General features: G+C 37.5%; 1 protein-coding gene across 7 annotated transcripts in view; it reads left to right on the plus strand.

Moving 5' to 3' along the window:
* Positions 1–18,744, plus strand: part of LOC148941400 (glycoprotein-N-acetylgalactosamine 3-beta-galactosyltransferase 1-like) — an 880,586-nt gene that overhangs the window by 771,357 nt on the left and 90,485 nt on the right. For 3 of the 7 annotated variants that reach the window (XM_089104530.1, XM_089104531.1, XM_089104534.1), the window contains exon 1: positions 10,433–10,527. The exons of 3 other annotated variants lie outside the window; for them this stretch is intronic. In XM_089104530.1, coding sequence (XP_088960656.1) covers positions 10,497–10,527 — 31 coding nt within the window. In that variant the 5' untranslated portion in view covers positions 10,433–10,496. Of the gene's footprint in view, positions 1–10,432; positions 10,528–18,744 lie in introns of those variants that run through there. One more of the 7 variants, XM_089104536.1, reaches the window with a different exon arrangement.

The following is an 18,744-nucleotide window of genomic DNA, read 5'->3' on the forward strand; positions in this document are numbered from 1 at the left end:
CCTTCGTTCCAGTTACGTATTGCTAATGCTGTCTGAAACTTATGATTTGGGATATGTAAATTACTATTTCGGGCTTTTCTGAGTTGGATTTCTTAGTCTTTCATAGGTGTGTGTTGTCTGAAACCTATTATTTGGGATGTGTGGATTGCTACTTTTGAATTTTCTTAGCTGGCTTAAATAGACAATCATAGGTGGTTGTTGTCTGAAACCTATAGTTTGGGATGACTAGTTTGCTATTTTTGACTTTTCTGAGATAGGTTTCTTAGCCGTTCATAGGTGAATGTTGTCTGAAACCTATGATTTGGGATATGTAAATTACTATTTCGGGCTTTTCTAAGCTAGATTTCTTATTCTTTCGTTGGTGTGTGTTGTCTGAAACATATGATTTGGGATGGATGGTTTGCTACTATTGACTTTTCTGAGCTGGATTTCTTAGCCTTTCATAGGTGTTTGTTGTCCGAAACCTATAGTTTGGGATGACTAGTTTGCTATTTTTGACTTTTCTGAGCTAGATTTCTTAGCCTTTCATAGGTGTGTCCTTTCAGAAACCTATGATTTGGATTATGTAGTTTGCTATTTTTGACTTTTCTGGGCTGGATTTATTAGCCTTTCATAGGTGTGTGTGGTCTGACAAATATTAGGTAATTTTGTGTTGTGATAATTCTGCCTTTCTGAGATAGTTTTATTCACACAAAAACTTACACACACACACACACACACACACGACAACATACACACACACACACGAAAACAAATAAAACCAAACCCGAATAGATACCAACACTAATAAAAACAAACCCACCCAAAAACTTACACCCGAACGCAAAAACATCAACACAAACGAACCATCAAACATCCACATACACCCAAAAATCTACACATAAACTAACACACACAAAAACTTACACACACGCACAAAAACTTACACACACACTCTAAAACTAAAACTCACACACGAACACTAAATCACACACACAAACAAAAAAAAACACACACAAAAAAAAAAACTTACACAATCACATGAAAACTTACATGCACATAAAAACTCACATGCACACAAAAACTTACACACACACAAAATCTTACACGCACACAAAAAATAATACACAAACACACGAAAAATTACACACACACACGAAAAATTACACACACACACACACAAAAACTTACCCACCCACACATGACAACTTACACACACACACACACGAAAACTTACACACACACATGCCAAAACTTACACGCACACAAAAACTTACACACACACACACACTCAAAAACTTACACAAGCACAAGAAAACTTACATGCACACACAAACATACATGCACAAAAAAACTAACACACACACAAACACACACACACACACACACACACACACACACACACACACAGAAAAACAAAAAAAAAAAAAAAGAAAACACCCAACAAAAAAACAAACTAAAAAAAACAAAAAAAAACAAACACACTAACAAATACACACACACACACACACACACACACACAAAACTTACACACACACACAAACACAAAATAACAGAAACAAAAAAAAACCCAAACACAAAAACACAAACAAACACACACACACACACAAAACTCACACACACACACACTACACACACACACACACACACACAAACTCACACACACACACACAAGACTACACACACACACACACACACACACACACACACACACACACACACACACATACACACACACACATACACACACACAAAACTTACACACACACACACACACACACACACACACACACACACACACACACACACACAAACTTACACACACACACACACACACACACACACACACACACACACACACAAAACTTACACACACACACAAACACACACACACAAACACACACACACACACAAAAGCTTACACACACACACAAAACTTACACACACACACGAAAACTTACACACACACACACACACACACACGCCAAAACTAAAACACGCACAAAAACTTACACACACACACACACACACACACAAAATCTAAAACAAAAAATAGAAAAAACACAATAAAAACAAATAACAAAAAAAAACAAAATTACACATTCACACTAAAACTAACATGCACACGAAAACTTACACACACACACACACGTCAAAACTTACACACACAAAATCTTAGACACAAAAAAACTTACACACACACACACACAAAACTTACACCCACACGCAAAAACTTACATGCACACAAAAACTTACATGCACACAAAAACTTACACCCAAACACACTAGAACACACGCACAAACACTTACACACCGTCAAGCACAATTACACATACACACACGAAAATGTACGTACACACAAAAAAACTTACACACACACACACGCACAAATTTACATACACACAAAAACTTACACACACTTACACTATCGCAGTTATAGTGTCTTAATTTTTCAAATTTCATTTTGAATTTGTGTCGTGAAATGCAAGAGTTGGAATATTTCAGTAGTGACTTGTTGTGCTTTACCTTCTCACAGTTACATTCTCTTGATTTTTCGAAGTTCATTTTGAATTTCTGTCATGAAATGCAAGAGTTGGAAAATTGGGGTCTTAGTCCACCAGCCCGAATGGTGGAAATCCACTAGCTCAGTATTGGGGTCCCAGTCCACCAGCCTGAACGGTGGAAATTCACTAGCTCAGAATTGGGGTCTTAGTCCACCAGCCTGAATGGTGGAAATCCACTCGCTCACTATTGGGGTCTCAGCCCACCAGTCTTAATTATGTAAATTCACTGTTTAAGTTAGGTTAGGTTATCTTATCATGAGCGCTAATGTTAAGTTAACCTAACCTTTTCCGTCGAGTATGGTTAGGTTAGACTAGATTAAGTTAGGTTAGTTTAAGTTAGGTTAGGTTAGCCCATGTACGCTTCACTTAGGTTAGCTTAGGTTTGGTGAGAGACAGGACAAAAGTTATGTGTATTAGTAGGTTAGGTTAGGTTTGTATAAATTAGGATAGGTTTTTCCGGCGAGTATGGATAGGTTAGACTAGATTAAGTTAGGTTAGGTTAAGTTAGGTTAGGTTAGCCCATGTACGCTTCACTTAGGTTAGCTTAGGTTAGGTGAGAGACAGGCACAAAGTTAGGTGTATGATTAGGTTAGGTTAGATTAAATTAGGTTAGATTAAATTAAGTTAGGCTAGGTTAGCCTACGTACGTGCGCGTACGTAGGCTAACCTAGCCTAACCTAATTTAATCTAACCTAATTTAATCTAACCTAACCTAATTATACACCTAACTTTTTGCCTGTCTCTCACCTAACCTAAGCTAACCTAAGTGAAGCGTACATGGGCTAACCTAACCTAACTTAACCTAACCTAACTTAATCTAGTCTAACATAACCATACTCTCCGGAAAAACCTAACCTAAGTTAATCAAAACTAACCTAACCTAATCATACACATAACTTTTTTCCTGTCTCTCACCAAACCTAAGCTAACCAAAGTGAAACGTACATGGGCTAACCTAACCTAACTTAACCTAACCAAAGATAATCTAGTCTAACCTAACCATACGCTCCGCAAAAGTTTAGGTTAACTTATCCTGAGATCTCATGATAAGGTAACATAGCCTAACTTAAACAGTGAATTTCCATCATTCAGACTGGTGGGCTGAAATCCCCAATATTGAGCTAGTGGATTTCCACCATTCAGGCTGGTGGACTAAGACCCCAATTCTGAGCTAGTGAATTTCCACCGTTCAGGCTGGTGGACTGGGACCCCAATACTGAGCTAGTGGATTTCCACCATTCGGGCTGGTGGACTAAGACCCCAATTTTCCAACTCTTGCATTTCATGACAGAAATTCAAAATGAACTTCGAAAAAACAAGAGAATGTAACTGTGAGAAGGCAAAGCACAACAAGTCACTACTGAAATATTCCAACTCTTGCATTTCACGACAGAAATTCAAAATGAAATTTGAAAAATTAAGACAATGTAACTGTGATATGGTAAGTGTGTAAGTTTTTGTGTGTGTGTAAGTTTTGGAGTGTGTGTGTGTAAGTTTTAGTGTGTGTGTGTTAGTTTTAGTGTGTGTGTGTGTAAGTTTTTGTGTGTGTGTGTAAGTTTTTGTGCGTGTGTGTAAGTTTGTGTGTGTGTAAGTTTTTGTGTGCATGTTAGTTTTTGTGTGCTTTTTAGTTTTTGAGTGTGTATGTAAGTTTTTGTGTGTGTGTGTGTGTAAGTTTTTGTGTGTCTAAGATTTTGTGTCTGTAAGTTTTGACGTGTGTGTGTGTGTGTAAGTTTTCGTGTTGATGTAAGTTTTCGTGTGCATGTGTAAGTGTGTGTTTGTGTGTGGGTGTGTGTGTTTTTGTGTGTGTGTGTTTGTGTGTGCTTGTGTTTTTGTGAGTTTGTGTGTGTTTGTAATTTTTTTAGTGTGTGTGTAATTTTTTGTGCGTGTGTGTTAGTTTTTGTGTGTGTGTTAGTTTTTGTGTGCATGTAAGTTTTTGTGTGCTTGTAAGTTTTTTCTTGTGGGTTTATGTTTTTGTGTGTGTGTGTAAGTTTTTGTGTGTCTTATCTTTTGTGTGTGGGTGTAAGTTTTTTTGTGTGTGTTTGTAAGTTTGTGTGTGTGTTTGTGTGTGTGTGTAAGTTTTGTGTGTGTGTGTGTGTGTGTGTGTGTTTGTGTTTGTGTGTGTTTTTGTTTTTGTGTGTTTTTTTTTGTGCGTTTGTGTTTTTGTTTTCTGTTTTGTGTGTTTTTTTTTTTGTGTGTGTGTGTTTGTGTGTGTGTGTTTGTTGGTTTTTGTGCGTGTGTGTGTGAGTTTTTGTTGTGTTCTTGTGTAAGTTTTTTTTGTGTGTGTGTTTGTGTGTAAGTGTTTGTGTGTGTGGTTTTTTTTGCGTGTGTATGTATGTTTTCGTGTGTGTGTGTGTGTGTGTGTTTTGTGTGTGTGTGTGTGTGTGTGTGTGTGTGTAAGTTTTTGTGTGCATGTAATTTTTTGTGTGCATATAAGTTTTCATGTGAATGTGTAAGTTTTTTTTTGTGTGTGTGTGTGTGTAAGTTTTTGTGTGTGTGTAAGTTTTGGCGTGTGTGTGTGAGTTTTTGTGTATGAGTGTGTGTGATTGATTGAGTGTGTGTGTGTGAATGTGTGTGTGTGATTTTGAGTGAGAGTGTGATAGTGTGTGAGTGTGTGTGTGTGTGTAAGTTTTTGTGTGCATGTAAGTTTTTGTGTGCATGTAAGTTTTCGTGTGCATGTGTTAGTTTCTGTGTGTGTGTGTGTGTAAGTTTTTGTGGGCGTGTTAGTTTTTGCTTGTGTGTGTGTATGTTTTCGTTTGTGTGTGTGTGTTTGTTTTCATGTGTGTGTGGGTATGTGTGTGTGTGTGTGTGTGTGTAAGTGTTCGTGTGTGTGTGTATGTTTTCGTGTGTGTGTGTAAGTTTTTGTGTGTGAGTGTTAGTTTTTGTGTGTGTGTTAGTTTTTGTGTGAATGTTAGTTTTTTTGTGCATTTTAGTTTTAGTGTGCTGGTGTCAGTTTTTTGTGTGTATGTGTGTTTGTGTTTGTGTGTTTGTGTGCATATGTTTTAGTGTGTGTGTGTAAGTGTTTGTGTGTGTGTGTAAGTTTTTGTGTGTGTGTGTAAGTTTTAGTGTGTGTGTAATTTTTTTTGTACATTTTCTTTTTTTTTTTCATGTTATATTTTGCGTGTTGTTTTTTGTTTTTTATTGTGTGTTTTATATTTTTTGTGTGTGTGTGTGCAAGTTTTTGTGTGTCTAAGATTTTGTGTGTGTATGTTTTTTCGTGTGTGTGTGTGTAAGTTTTAATGTGTGTGTGTGTGTTTGTGTGTGTGTGTAAGTTTTTGTGTGAAGGAAACTAGCTCAGAAAAGACAAAAATAGCAAACCACTCATCTCAATCATAGGTTTCAGTCAACACACACCTATGAAAGGCTAATAAATCCAGCCCAGAAAAGTCAAAAATAGCAAACTACATAACCCAAATCATAGGTTTCTGAAAGGACACACCTATGAAAGGCTAAGAAATCTAGCTCAGAAAAGTCAAAAATAGCAAACTAGTCATCCCAAACTATAGCTTTCAGACAACACTCACCTATGAACGGCTAAGAAACCTAGCTCAGAAAAGTCAAAAATAGCAAACTACTCATCCCAAACTATAGCTTTCAGACAACAAACACCTATGAAAGGCTAAGAAGTCCAGCTCAGAAAAGTCAAAAGTACCAACCAAGCCCTTTAAAATCCTAGGTTTCATACACCACACACCTATGAAAGACTAAGAAATCCTGCCCAGAAAAGTCAAAAATAGCAATCTACACATCCCAAATCATATGTTTCAGACACCATTTACCTACGAACGTCTAAGAAACCTAGCTCAGAAAAGTCAAAAATAGCAAACTACACATCCCAAACTATTGGTTTCAGACAACATTCACCTAGGAAATACTAGGAAACCTTAGCTCAGAAACGCCTGAAGTAGCAAACTACACATCCCAAATCATAGGTTTCAGACACCACACATCAACGAAAGACGGGTGCACGGGGGGGGGGGGCCCCGGGCGGGCCTTTGGGGGTCCGGGGGGACATTTGGGGACCGGTGGGCCTTTGGGGCACTGGGTGGGCCTTTGGGGGTCCGGAGGGACATTTTGGGGCCGGGGGAGGGCCTTTGGGGGTCCGTTGGTCCTTTGGGAGCTCGATGGGCCTTTGGGGGGCCTGGGGGTGTCCTTTGGGGGTCTGGGTGGGCTTTTGGGGGCGCCGGTGGCCCTTTGGGAGCTTGGGGGCCTTTGTGGCACAGGGAGGGCCTTTGGGTGCCTGGGGGACATTTGGGGACCGGTGGAGGGCCTTTGGGACCCGTTGGTCCTTTGGGAGCTCGATGGGCCTTTGGGGGGGGGGCCCGGGGATGTCCTTTGAGGGTCGGAGGAGGGCGTGTGGGGGGCGGGGGCACTAGGGGACCTGGGGAGACCTTTGGGGCCGGGGTAGGGCCTTGGGGACCCGGGGGGTCCTTGGGGCGCTCGAGGGGCGTGTGGGGGCCCGGGGGTGGGCCGTGGGGGGTCTGGGGGGGCCTTTGGGGGCGCCGGTGGCTCTTTGGGAGCCCGGGGGACCATTGAGGACCGGGGGGAGGGCCTCTGTGGTCCGGGGGGCCCTTTGGGGGTCCGGGGGCCCTTTGAGGACCAGAGGAGGGCCTTTGAGGGTCTGAGGAGGGCGTTTGGGGGGCTGGGGCTCTTTGGGAGCTTGGGGGACCTTTGAGTACTGGGGGCTTCCTTCGGGGTTGGGGTGGGGGATCGGAACCCTTTGGGGTTGAGGTAGAGGACCTCACAACACTGTTCAAATGGAACTTGTGTATTATAACGACCACAGAGTTTCACCCTCAAATTCTCTTCTAAAACCTTTCTTAAAATCTTCTTTCAAATGGCTCAAACTGTTTCGCCAAAATAATCCCATAAAATGGATAAAAAGGTTTCACCCAAATAATCCCTAAACGTAATTTCAGCGTGTTCCTTTTGTTTGGTATCTCTGCGCTAACGCATTTCAAATTTCTAGGAAACCCTTTCCTACGTTAATCTCTTCATCTCATAAATTTTCCTAGCTAAACTATTAGGGTTTCGTTAGAATATCAATTTATCTCTCCGACTTAAAGCTCCGTGAAGCCGTATTTAAAAATAGAATTTCTATCTCTTTAGACTCCCGCATAATTCCAAGATAACATGTGATGTCAATTATAATTCCTGACACTAAAGATCAATGAAGCCCTATTTAAAAATAGAATATTAATTTTTTTCTCTGTCCTAAAGAATGTTTATCCCTCAGACCTAAGATTAAAGAAGCCTTAATGTTTCTTAATTCTTCCCTTCGTGAATCAATAATTTCCCCTAGCGATTATGTAAATCAAGTTCACAGGTGCTATTTCTCAGGTTAAGCTAACCAAACAACAATGAAGCCATGTTTGTTTCTTAATTCCCCCTTCCTCAGACCTAAGATTAAAGAAGCCTTAATGTTTCTTAATTCTCCCCATCGTGAATCAATAATTTCCCCTAGCGATTATGTAAATCAAGTTCACAAGTGCTCTTTCACAGGTTCAGCTAACCAAACAACAATGAAGCCATGTTTGTTTCTTAATTCCCCCCTTCCTCAGACCAAAGATTAAAGAAGCCTTAATTTTTCTTGATTCTCCCCTTCGTGAATCACTAATTTCCCCTAGCGATTATGAAAATCACAGATTAAAGAAGCCATGTTTATTTCTTAATTCCCTCTTCGTGAATCAATAAGTTCCCCGCCGAGTATGTAAATCAAGTTCTAAGGTTATGTTAGCCAAACAACCGTGAAGCCATGTTTGTTTCATAATTCCCCCCGTCGTGACTCAAAAATGTCCACTCGCGAGGCTGTCCATCATCGGACCTTCGATCCCCCCTCGATTCCTCGATCAATAACACTGTTCCCGTTAGAATTCAATGCGCATGTGCAACCTTCGCCCCGGAGTTATTACACATAGAAACATCAAATAAATCGACCTTGGAAAAAGTGGTCATTGACCCCATTAACCACGTGTTCTCCCTAATGACTCTATGCCCATATATGGTGTACTGATCGGAGATACGTTCTTTTGATAACCGAATTTTGTACTGATCGGAGTCGGACCCCCTCCTCTACTTATATATGATTATAATTATATATAGTAATGCTTTTGAGCCGAAATTTGACAACAAAGAGTGAAGAATTCGCAATTGTGTACGAAATGGAATAAAATGTAACAGATACTGATGCTTTTATTATCCAGTTTTTTTTTTTTTTTTTTTTTATTTTAATTTGGAAAAAATATTACACCATTTATAGCCGAAATGAAAAATTTATAGCAAATATTTGCGTAAAAGACAGGTATGCCAGAAATACAGAAACATTACAAGCGCCGAAAATCGCTTACCTGAGACGCATAAATTGGAGCTGAATTGCGGAAATTGTCATAGAGAATTCTAAAGAATGTTACGAGAATACACAAAATAATACTGAAAGTGTAATTACTTTGACCTACTCCCCGTAAAGCTCAATATTTTTGACACTACTTATGTTTTTCGTATAATTCGACGAATTTTAAATTCTCTCTAGTCCAAAAGTATGCTCTATAGTAGCACCAGCGCAAGACGGAGATGGGTTACTCTCCGCCTAAAAGATATTGAATTCTCTCAAATTAATTGGTACTTCTTAATCGAATTATTGATTTTCTTATTATTTGCCCTCCCCCCCCCAAAAAAAAAATCCTGTATATTTACCTACTCTAGTCTAAGCGAGTGTTGCTTTGAATAAGCAGTTAATTTATTTCAAGAACCTGCCTCCCCCTTCCCAACAGAAAAAATAAAAAAAAGGATTTGTAAAGTAAGCTGGTTAAGCATCAGATTATTTTTTCTGTTTCAACCAATCATAACGTGAGACTAATAAGGCTAAAGGTAAATATAGTCACCGAAAACGGAGAAGAACTGCCAACAAAAATTTTGGGTAGAATCTTCAAGCGATATATTTTTTTAATTAGCCATGTTCTTGTTCATTATCCCCATCTACACTAACTCCTATTAGTCACCGTTTGCTCGTCCTTATTATTGGCTAATGGCTACTTAACACTGATTTGAGGATTCATCAACATTTTCATACCAAAGCGAGAAGAAAGGGATATATTCTCCATTCTTGGTTCAAGTTCAAAGGCTGCTCATTAAGTTTAAAAAACAGTCACGTAAAAACTACTACTACTACTAACAACTCACCGCAGCACCAAGCCACCTGAGGCCGACACAGCCACGCATGCTCCCCCTCCATCGTATAAATTATGTTCTGGCCATGGGAAGGCATAGCGACTTTCAGCCCCACTCAGGTTATTTTGTGCTCACTTTCAGTTTTACTCAGTTATTTATTGTAATTTTTGTTTGTTTTGGGTATCATTTATTTATCAATGCTGAATTGGGGTAGTTTCACGCTTGGTAGATTATTTGATTTTATTTTTTGCTCATTTTTGGTTTAGTGGAGTTCTTTACTTTTCTTTGAAAAACTTATTTTGTGGAAAAAGTTTTTTAATTAATTCCAAAAAAGTGCTTGAAACCCTGACATGTCTTCTTGTTCTTTCTTTGAACGAGGCTTCATAGGGTTGAGTGGAACGGGGGCTCAGTTGAACGAGCGTTCAGTTAAGTGGGGTTGAGCAAGCACGGAATACTTTAAATTGTTCCTTAGCTAGATCTAACTAGCTCCTTAGCATAGATCTATAAAAATTCAGCGTAAAGAACGGGGAGTCGAGGAGGGAGATATTTACGAAATAATCTCTGTTCGTTAAAATTTTAATGTTATTTTTAGTTTCATTTGAAAAAAAACTTTTTTTTTTGAATTTAATCTTTTGCTAGATCGTTACTACTGGATTTACTGGATAACTACTAGACACTCTTTATCGCATCGGCATTTCTGCTTATCGTTCTAAGCAATACTACATAAAAAAAATGTGTTATCTTTAGTCTGATAATTATCCAGGTTAAAGCATTTAATTTCTATGGATTATGCTTGGACTAGGTCAACTAAGGATAATCGGTGAGACAATTTTCATTAACGACTTCAAAAGTTAGCTCAATATTTTAAAAATAGTAATATTGATTTTTATAGACAGAGGTTTACCATTAGAGTGAACACAAGTATTGTTGCTCAGGCCTCAGACACAGTTGTAACTAGGTTCAAAAGTATAGTTTTTCCATAAAAATCAAGACTGCATTTGGAACTCGAAACGAGCGTAAATGAGTTTGTCAAACAGTCGGCTATAACGACATGCAAGTCAAGAGCGACCCATGACAAGAATGATTATTCTCTTCATGGGTCGTTCTTAGGTACTTGTATGATATAGCCCCTACCAAATATTCTTCTAATATGTTTCTCTGACGCTTAATCCTAATGAAACATACCTAAGTATGCTAAAAATATCAAAACTTTAGAAACAAATCTGGGCTATATATTTGCACATTAGGGGGGGGGGGGGTAAACTATAGCGGGTCTGAATGCCTAATATGTTAGGTACAATTATTCTACATATTATGAAGTAAGAATTTTTTTCTAACTTCACACTCTACAAATACTTTACCCACATCCTCCCAATGTGCAAATATATAGCCCAAATTATATATTTTCCATCTATTCTTTCACTTCCCTTTGTCTTGTCTCACGTTAAGCTGAAAGAAACTAACGAAAAAAACGGTTCTATAATGCGTCAATGAATGAACGACTTGAGCGGTAGGGGCTATATCATACCAGTAGCCGTTCTTATATGGGTCGCCATATATGATTATAATTATATATAGTAATGCTTTTGAGCCGAAATTTGACAACAAATAGTGAAGAATTCGCAATTGTGTACGAAATGTAATAAAATTTAACATATAATTATGCTTTTATTATCCAGTTTTTTTTTATTTATTTTTTATTTTAATGTGGAAAAAATATTCCACCATTTATTGCCGAAATGAAAAATTTAGAGCTAAGATTTGCGTAACAGACAGGTATGCCAGAAATACAGAAACATTACAAGCGCCGAAAATCGCTTACCTGAGACGCATAAATTGGAGCTGAATTGCGGAAATTGTCATAGAGAATTCTAAAGAATGTTACGAGAATACACAAAATAATACTGAAAGTGTAATTACTTTGACCTACTCCCCGTAAAGCTCAATATTTTTGACACTACTTATGTTTTTCGTATAATTCGACGAATTTTAAATTCTCTCTAGTCCAAAAGTATGCTCTATAGTAGCACCAGCGCAAGACGGAGATGGGTTACTCTCCGCCTAAAAGATATTGAATTCTCTCAAATTAATTGGTACTTCTTAATCGAATTATTGATTTTCTTATTATTTGCCCTCCCCCCCCCAAAAAAAAAATCCAGTATATTTACCTACTCTAGTCTAAGCGAGTGTTGCTTTGAATAAGCAGTTAATTTATTTCAAGAACCTGCCTCCCCCTTCCCAACAGAAAAAATAAAAAAAAGGATTTGTAAAGTAAGCTGGTTAAGCATCAGATTATTTTTTCTGTTTCAACCAATCATAACGTGAGACTAATAAGGCTAAAGGTAAATATAGTCACCGAAAACGAGGAAGAACTGCCAACAAAAATTTTGGGCAGAATCTTCAAGCGATATATTTTTTTAATTAGCCATGTTCTTGTTCATTATCCCCATCTACACTAACTCCTATTAGTCACCGTTTGCTCGTCCTTATTATTGGCTAATGGCTACTTAACACTGATTTGAGGATTCATCAACATTTTCATACCAAAGCGAGAAGAAAGGGATATATTCTCCATTCTTGGTTCAAGTTCAAAGGCTGCTCATTAAGTTTAAAAAACAGTCACGTAAAAACTACTACTACTACTAACAACTCACCGCAGCACCAAGCCACCTGAGGCCGACACAGCCACGCATGCTCCCCCTCCATCCCAATCTATTCAAGTCTCCCTTTTTATACCCTCCCAGGAAGTTCCCATTTCCTTTAAATCTTTCTTTATGACGTTCTTCCACCCCAGACGAGGACGATCTGCTTTCAGTTTAGTCCTAGACGGTTGGCCGAAAAGAACAATCTTCGACAATCTGTCATCCTTCATCCACACAGCGTGCCCTAGCCACCTCAAGCATTCTTTCATTATAGCCCTAGAGAGCGGTATTGAACCACATTTTTCGTACAGTCTATTGTTTGAAATACCAGAGCAATCCGTATCCAATTTCTCTGGAAAACATCTACAAATCTTCATCCGCTTTTCGGAGCGCCTATGCTTCAGAGCCATATCTGACCACTGTCATCTAGACCCCGGTGCCGTGCCGATAAGTGAAGATCGGTGGCGGCGGGGCCAAAAACAGCGCGCCGTGCCGCCGGTAAGATGTCGGCGGCGCGCCACTGGTAAGATGTTGGCGGCGCGCCGCGATCAATGTTGACCGCAAACATTAATGTTTTCATCAGTCTTTCTCAAATCACAGCTTAAATTTACAGCAGATTCGAGCCTATTCATGAGTTCAAAACACAAGTCGCTGGCTGGAAACTGGTCTTCTTCGTTATTCATCAAGAGAAGCAGAAATCTGGTAGAAACGAAATGGCTGTGGCGTTTCAGAACCCTTGCATAATACGAGTAGATGAAGTATCTATTAGCTATGTATTCCTAACATAAATAATTATCAAAACTAGTAGTGCTTTTTTCTCGAGCATTACTGCATACAAAACTTCAAATACCGTATCACAAAATTCGTCAGTTATCTGGGTAAAAACTTTGAATATAAGTTTGAACTTAGAAGATTAATTTTTTCATAATGCCCTTTGCCTATAGCTGTTTTGTCACCTTTAAAACTGTTGAATTGGGCGACTTTGGTATTGATTTTTTTTTTTTTTTTTTTTTTTTTGCTCTTTTGGATTCCTAAAAAGCCTTCCTTGTATTAAAAACTGGTTTTTAATAACAATTTAAAAAAATACATTTTAAAGTTTTTTTTGGCTTCTTTATAGAATATTTCATATAGGCTAAGGCTGAACTGCTGCTTTTTTTATTGCTTTTGGCTGCTCTTTTGGATATTATTCATTTTTCTTTTGGGAACTCATACCAAATTATAAACTCATAAATACCTAATATCAGCTAAATTAGAAACTACATCTAAAAGGAGTAAATTTATCAAATTGAAAAATACATGATGAACACTTCACATTAGTACGCTTCAATTAAACTGAAACAAAAAAACACAATGGTTTATTCGGTATGAAAAAAAATGAAGTGCCAACTATTTTCTTAGGTAAAAAAAGAACAGCTCATCCGTTTTAAATGTAAGTAAATGAAATAATATGCAAACTGAAGTAGCTCCAAGAAGATTTTGAGATTTTCTTCCTAGTTCGTCACTTCTAATCCAAGCAAAATGTTAGGAGACTTAGTATCAGTTATTCAGTTTAAGCTTTGATTTCCAAATGCTCACAAAAATCACCAAATTTAAGAAAGTCGCAACAATAAGTCACCTGTGGTCAAAATACTCAAAGATCCCCATCCAGGTTCAAAGCTTCTGCTATGGTCATATCAATGAAAATCTCCAAAGAGTTTCTTTTTAAAATAGCTTTCAAGCGTAGTTAGGGGTATTTAGCCTTTTTTCTTTTCTTCAAAGCTTTGAAAAAAGTGTTCTAATATTCCAAATGTCACATTTGTTATATTTGTGCATATTTTTGGTCATCATTTGAGGGGTGATCGAATTATTTAAACCACTGTAGATACGTAAGAACGTTGCAACATCTAGTACCCTGAGGTCATAAGACTGTCAAAGACTCCTCCTTGAACCTCCCAAATTGAAAGCTTTTATTATGACCTTGCCTTTTAATGTAACTTGGGCACTGGACCTAGGGCGCCATTGTCAATCGTGCGCAACGTTAGGTGGGGATGTCGATATCGCTTTCGTCATACCAATTCGTTTTCTTGTGAATCTGCCTGGTACTTATGAATGAATGTTTTCAAAGTAAACTCGTTTCATCAATAAGAAAAAACGGGTTGGACGCATGTGTCCCTTTCCCTTTGGACGATAAAATTATGCAAGTGCTGTATCAAGTATAACTCACGAAAATTTTCTTAAATTTTGCCAACTTTTCAACTTTTTGGCATCCCTGCTTTCAATAAAAAAAATCAAGGTACTATCACTTAAATATAATAGCTGCCTACCCCCCCCCCCCTCTGGATACCATCTGGATAAGATACCGTCTCTGCTTTAAATAACAAAAAAATTTAATTTATTGGCACCCCTGCTTTCAAAAAAAATCGAGGCATTATCATTTAAATATGATAGCTGCCGACCCCCCCGCCCCCTCTGGATACCACCTTGATAGGATACCGTCTCAGCTTTACATTAAAGAAATAATTTACTTAATAATTAACTAGGTCAATATAGTTCAACCAAACACGCAAAATAACGTTAAACAGCTTAGTGTTCCTTGAAAAAAATTGAGGGTATGAGTAAAGGGGTACAAAGGTAACAACAAAAATGTCGAAATTATTAGTAGGAATGGGGCAGAAGGTCCGAATTACACATAATTTATTCATGTTTCTGTTTGTTGATGGTTATTCATGGTTGATGATTTGATGTTGTTTTCATAGTTTTGTTCTGTTTGATGGTTATTTGATGTTTTCTCATGGTTTGATGGTTATATTGTTGTTTCTGTTCTGTTCTGTATATTGATGGTTGTTTGATGGTTATGAGTGTTGGTCAATTTGTTTGTTGTTTCTTGGATGTAGACGTAAGTTCAACAACAATTGCTGGATAATCGATTTGCATAATCTGACTGGAATTCTAATGTAACACGAGGGGAATTAAGAAACAATATGGCTTCTCTGGTCTTTAGTGTCAGAGATAAATTAATATTCTTTCAAAACCATTATAGTGTAACTAGAAACACTTTAAATATTTTCAGAAATTCAAACGAGATCAAGACAGATTGAATATATTTAACGCGGGAAATGATTTCCTGAGAATTTTAAATGTGACAGCGCAGGGATGCCAAAACAAAGAAACATTCAGAAATTACATTTAGAGGATTATTTGAGCGAAACAAGTTCATCGACATTTTAGGGATTATTTGGGCGAAACAAATTAATCGTCATTTTGCAGGATGATTTGGGGTGAAACTCTGTGGTTGTTATAATACACAAGTTCCGTTTGAACAGTGTTGTAAGGTCCCCTATGCCAACCCCCAAGGGCCCCCCTCCACACAACTTTTTGCCCCCCCCCCCATTTTTTAATTGCTTTTTTTGCGCGCTTGAGATACAGAAGGGCCCCCCTCCCCTCCAACTTTTTTGCCCCCCCCCATTTTTTATAATACTTTTTTGCGCGCTTGAGACATAGAAGGGCCCAACTTTTATCCAACTTTTTTTCCGGTTTTTTCTTTAGCCCATTAGCCATTAGCTTTCGACTTTTATAAAGAACAAATATATGTTCAAATGGGGATAAATTCATTTATTTAGACAGTAAAAAAAAAAGGTACAAAAGTCCAGATATTTCAGTTACATATACAGCGGCCGTCATCAGTAGAAATACTGATGAGTATTTCTACTGATGACGGTCGCTATATATGTGATCGAAATATCTTGACTTTTGTACTTGTTTTTTTTTTCACTGTCTAAATAAATGGATTTAGCCCCATTTGAACGTTTATTTGTTCGTAATAGAACGGCAGTGTGTTCAAAGAAAAAGGATACCTAATTTAAGGTGTTATGTCGAAAATATGACTCTTACAAGGGGCACTGGAACTTATGATTTGCAATATAATGGGTCCCCTGCGAAGTTTATACGACCACCCCTTCCATAAATTCATATATGTTAACAATAAGCAACGTGCACAGCTTAAAGACCTTGTCCCTGGGGCATGGTGGAGGGGGGTTGTCAAACCCAGAACCATAGATATTTGACCTTAGGATATATTTCGAACAAAATGAATATCTCGGAATTTTGATTGGGCAAATTTGGGGAAAAAGGCATGGGGGGGGGGAGTAATATGCGAATACTTTTGACTCTTAAAAAGAGAACTAGAATTTTCAATTTAAAATCGAATGAGCCTTCTCCGAAGTTTAAACGACCACTTCTTCCATAAAAACCTTGCAAGTTAATAACGGGCAACTTGCATAACTTACAGCCCTTGCCCCGGGGGCTGTTGAGGGTTTTGTCAACCTGTAGGCATAGTCATTTGACTTTTGAACTATTTGCAGAAAAATAGCTATCTCTAAATGTCGATCAGATGGATTTGTGGAAAAGAGAGCGTGGGGAATGTCTAGCTGCCCTCAAGTCACTTTTGAATCTTAAAAAGGTCACTAAAATTTCTTACTTCCAGTTGAATGAGCCCCCTCCGAAGTTTATTTTATCCCCCTTCAATTGAACTGCTTCTGGGAAAAAAAATCATAATTATAACAATAGTAATAATAAAGTATTGAAGCCTTATGGCTCTTTACTATTGGCAACGCTATAGCGTTGCCTCTGAAGTAACTTTAGATTGAAAGTAACAAATGAGACTACACTAAGAAACATTTTTTTTTATATGGTTGAAAATATTATATGAACCATATGATGATTTTGTTACTGTCGCTAACGCTTCGGCAAACCAAAAGCCAGACTGTTTAGAAAACATTGGTTTTTATATTGGTTTTCAGTAAATCACAAAAGACGCTTTGGCCTTTAAATGGTTTAATAGGTCCTTGCTCTTATTTGTAGTAATTTCGGTTTATTTTAAATTTGACTTGAATTCTTATTTAATTTCTTTTTTTTATTCATTTATTCCTCCATATCAGTATCTGTTATTTATATTTATAACTTGATTATTCATTTTTATTTCTGCTCATTCCTGGTTTCATTAATTCACTCACATTAATTTCTCGTTTCTTTTGGTTTGAATTATCACATGAATTTATTTCTGCTTGTTTTAACTTTTAAAATGGTCCTTTACTTTTACTTGAATAACTTCTTTTTTGGAAAATATTTTTTTTAATTAATTTGGAAAAAAAAACACTTTGAAGTGAATGAATTTTTTGTCTTTCATCTGAAAACTTCTAGGAAGAATAGTCTTGACAAAAAGTAGATACAATACAATGTTATAGACATAGGCATAGGCAGCATATTGTCTAGGGGGGGGCAGTCGATAGTGTGATGGAGTTTTATCAACTGATTTTTCTAAACCATCTGCTTTTTCAGCCATATATAATGTAAATTTGAAGGTCTAGGGGTGGGGCAGCTGCCCCCCCCTGCCCCCTCCCTACGCCCATGGCTATAAGACAAAGATTTATTTGAACGTAAAATATTCTTTCTCCGAAAGTGCACGGTGCTCTCTGATATAAGGGGAAAATACTTACATGGGATTGTTTTGCTGCTTCCTGGTATTTTATAAAGTAGTAATCCAACCACAATATTTCGTGTTGGTGTGTACATAGATAAGGGATTAGAAAGAAGGAAAAGTTTATATATTTAATTATTATTAATCTTATGGAATTACATTTATTTTCTCGATAAATTACCATAAGATATTTTTTGCTATGTATCATGTTAATGTGTGTTTCGTAATTTGTTCTGTTGTGATTTCTTTATTTTTCATAAATTTTTGTGTGTATATGGCACTTAGGCTTTGGAAATACACGATCTATCTATCTATATCTATCTATTGCAACATTGTTTCAAGGAATTATTCCATGTTTTCAAAATTAAAATTATGATAATTAGTCAGCACATCAATAATACTGAATCATTAGGGGCGTTTTTTTACTCATCAATGTGCTAAGATCTTACATCTTTTGTCAGAAAACGCTTAAAAGTGAAATCTTTGAACAAAGATCTTACATCTTTGGTCGTTTTTGTGCAAACGTCTTTCATCATTCTGCTCTGATCAGCGGTCTGAGAACAATGATGAGTAGATCATCAAAGTTCTCTCATCATTGTTCTATATGGCAAAACAGTGGCGGTCTTCATACTTTTTGCTAACATCAGTGAGCTGTAAGATCTTAGAAGAAAGATGAGTTAAAAAACGATAATCTTTGCAGAAAGATGTAAGATCTTAGAAGTAAGATCTTAGTGCTAAAAAACGGGCCTATTATCGGCACCCATAGAACTATCTTTTGTACACCGGCCAAGCTGAAGATAAATCGTGAAATTCTGAATTCATTATTGACGACTTTCTGCTGAGGTCTTAAATGAGCGCATTGTTAGCTGGTTATCAGAAACACTTTATGGCTGCGGTGCTATCGAATTTGAATTTGCCCATTTTATTTTTTTTTAATCAG

The sequence above is a fragment of the Artemia sp. Qi Xiang Cuo genome, chromosome 18 (assembly GCF_049724085.1).
Source record: "Artemia sp. Qi Xiang Cuo chromosome 18, ASM4972408v1, whole genome shotgun sequence".
Taxonomy (NCBI): domain Eukaryota; kingdom Metazoa; phylum Arthropoda; class Branchiopoda; order Anostraca; family Artemiidae; genus Artemia; species Artemia sp. Qi Xiang Cuo.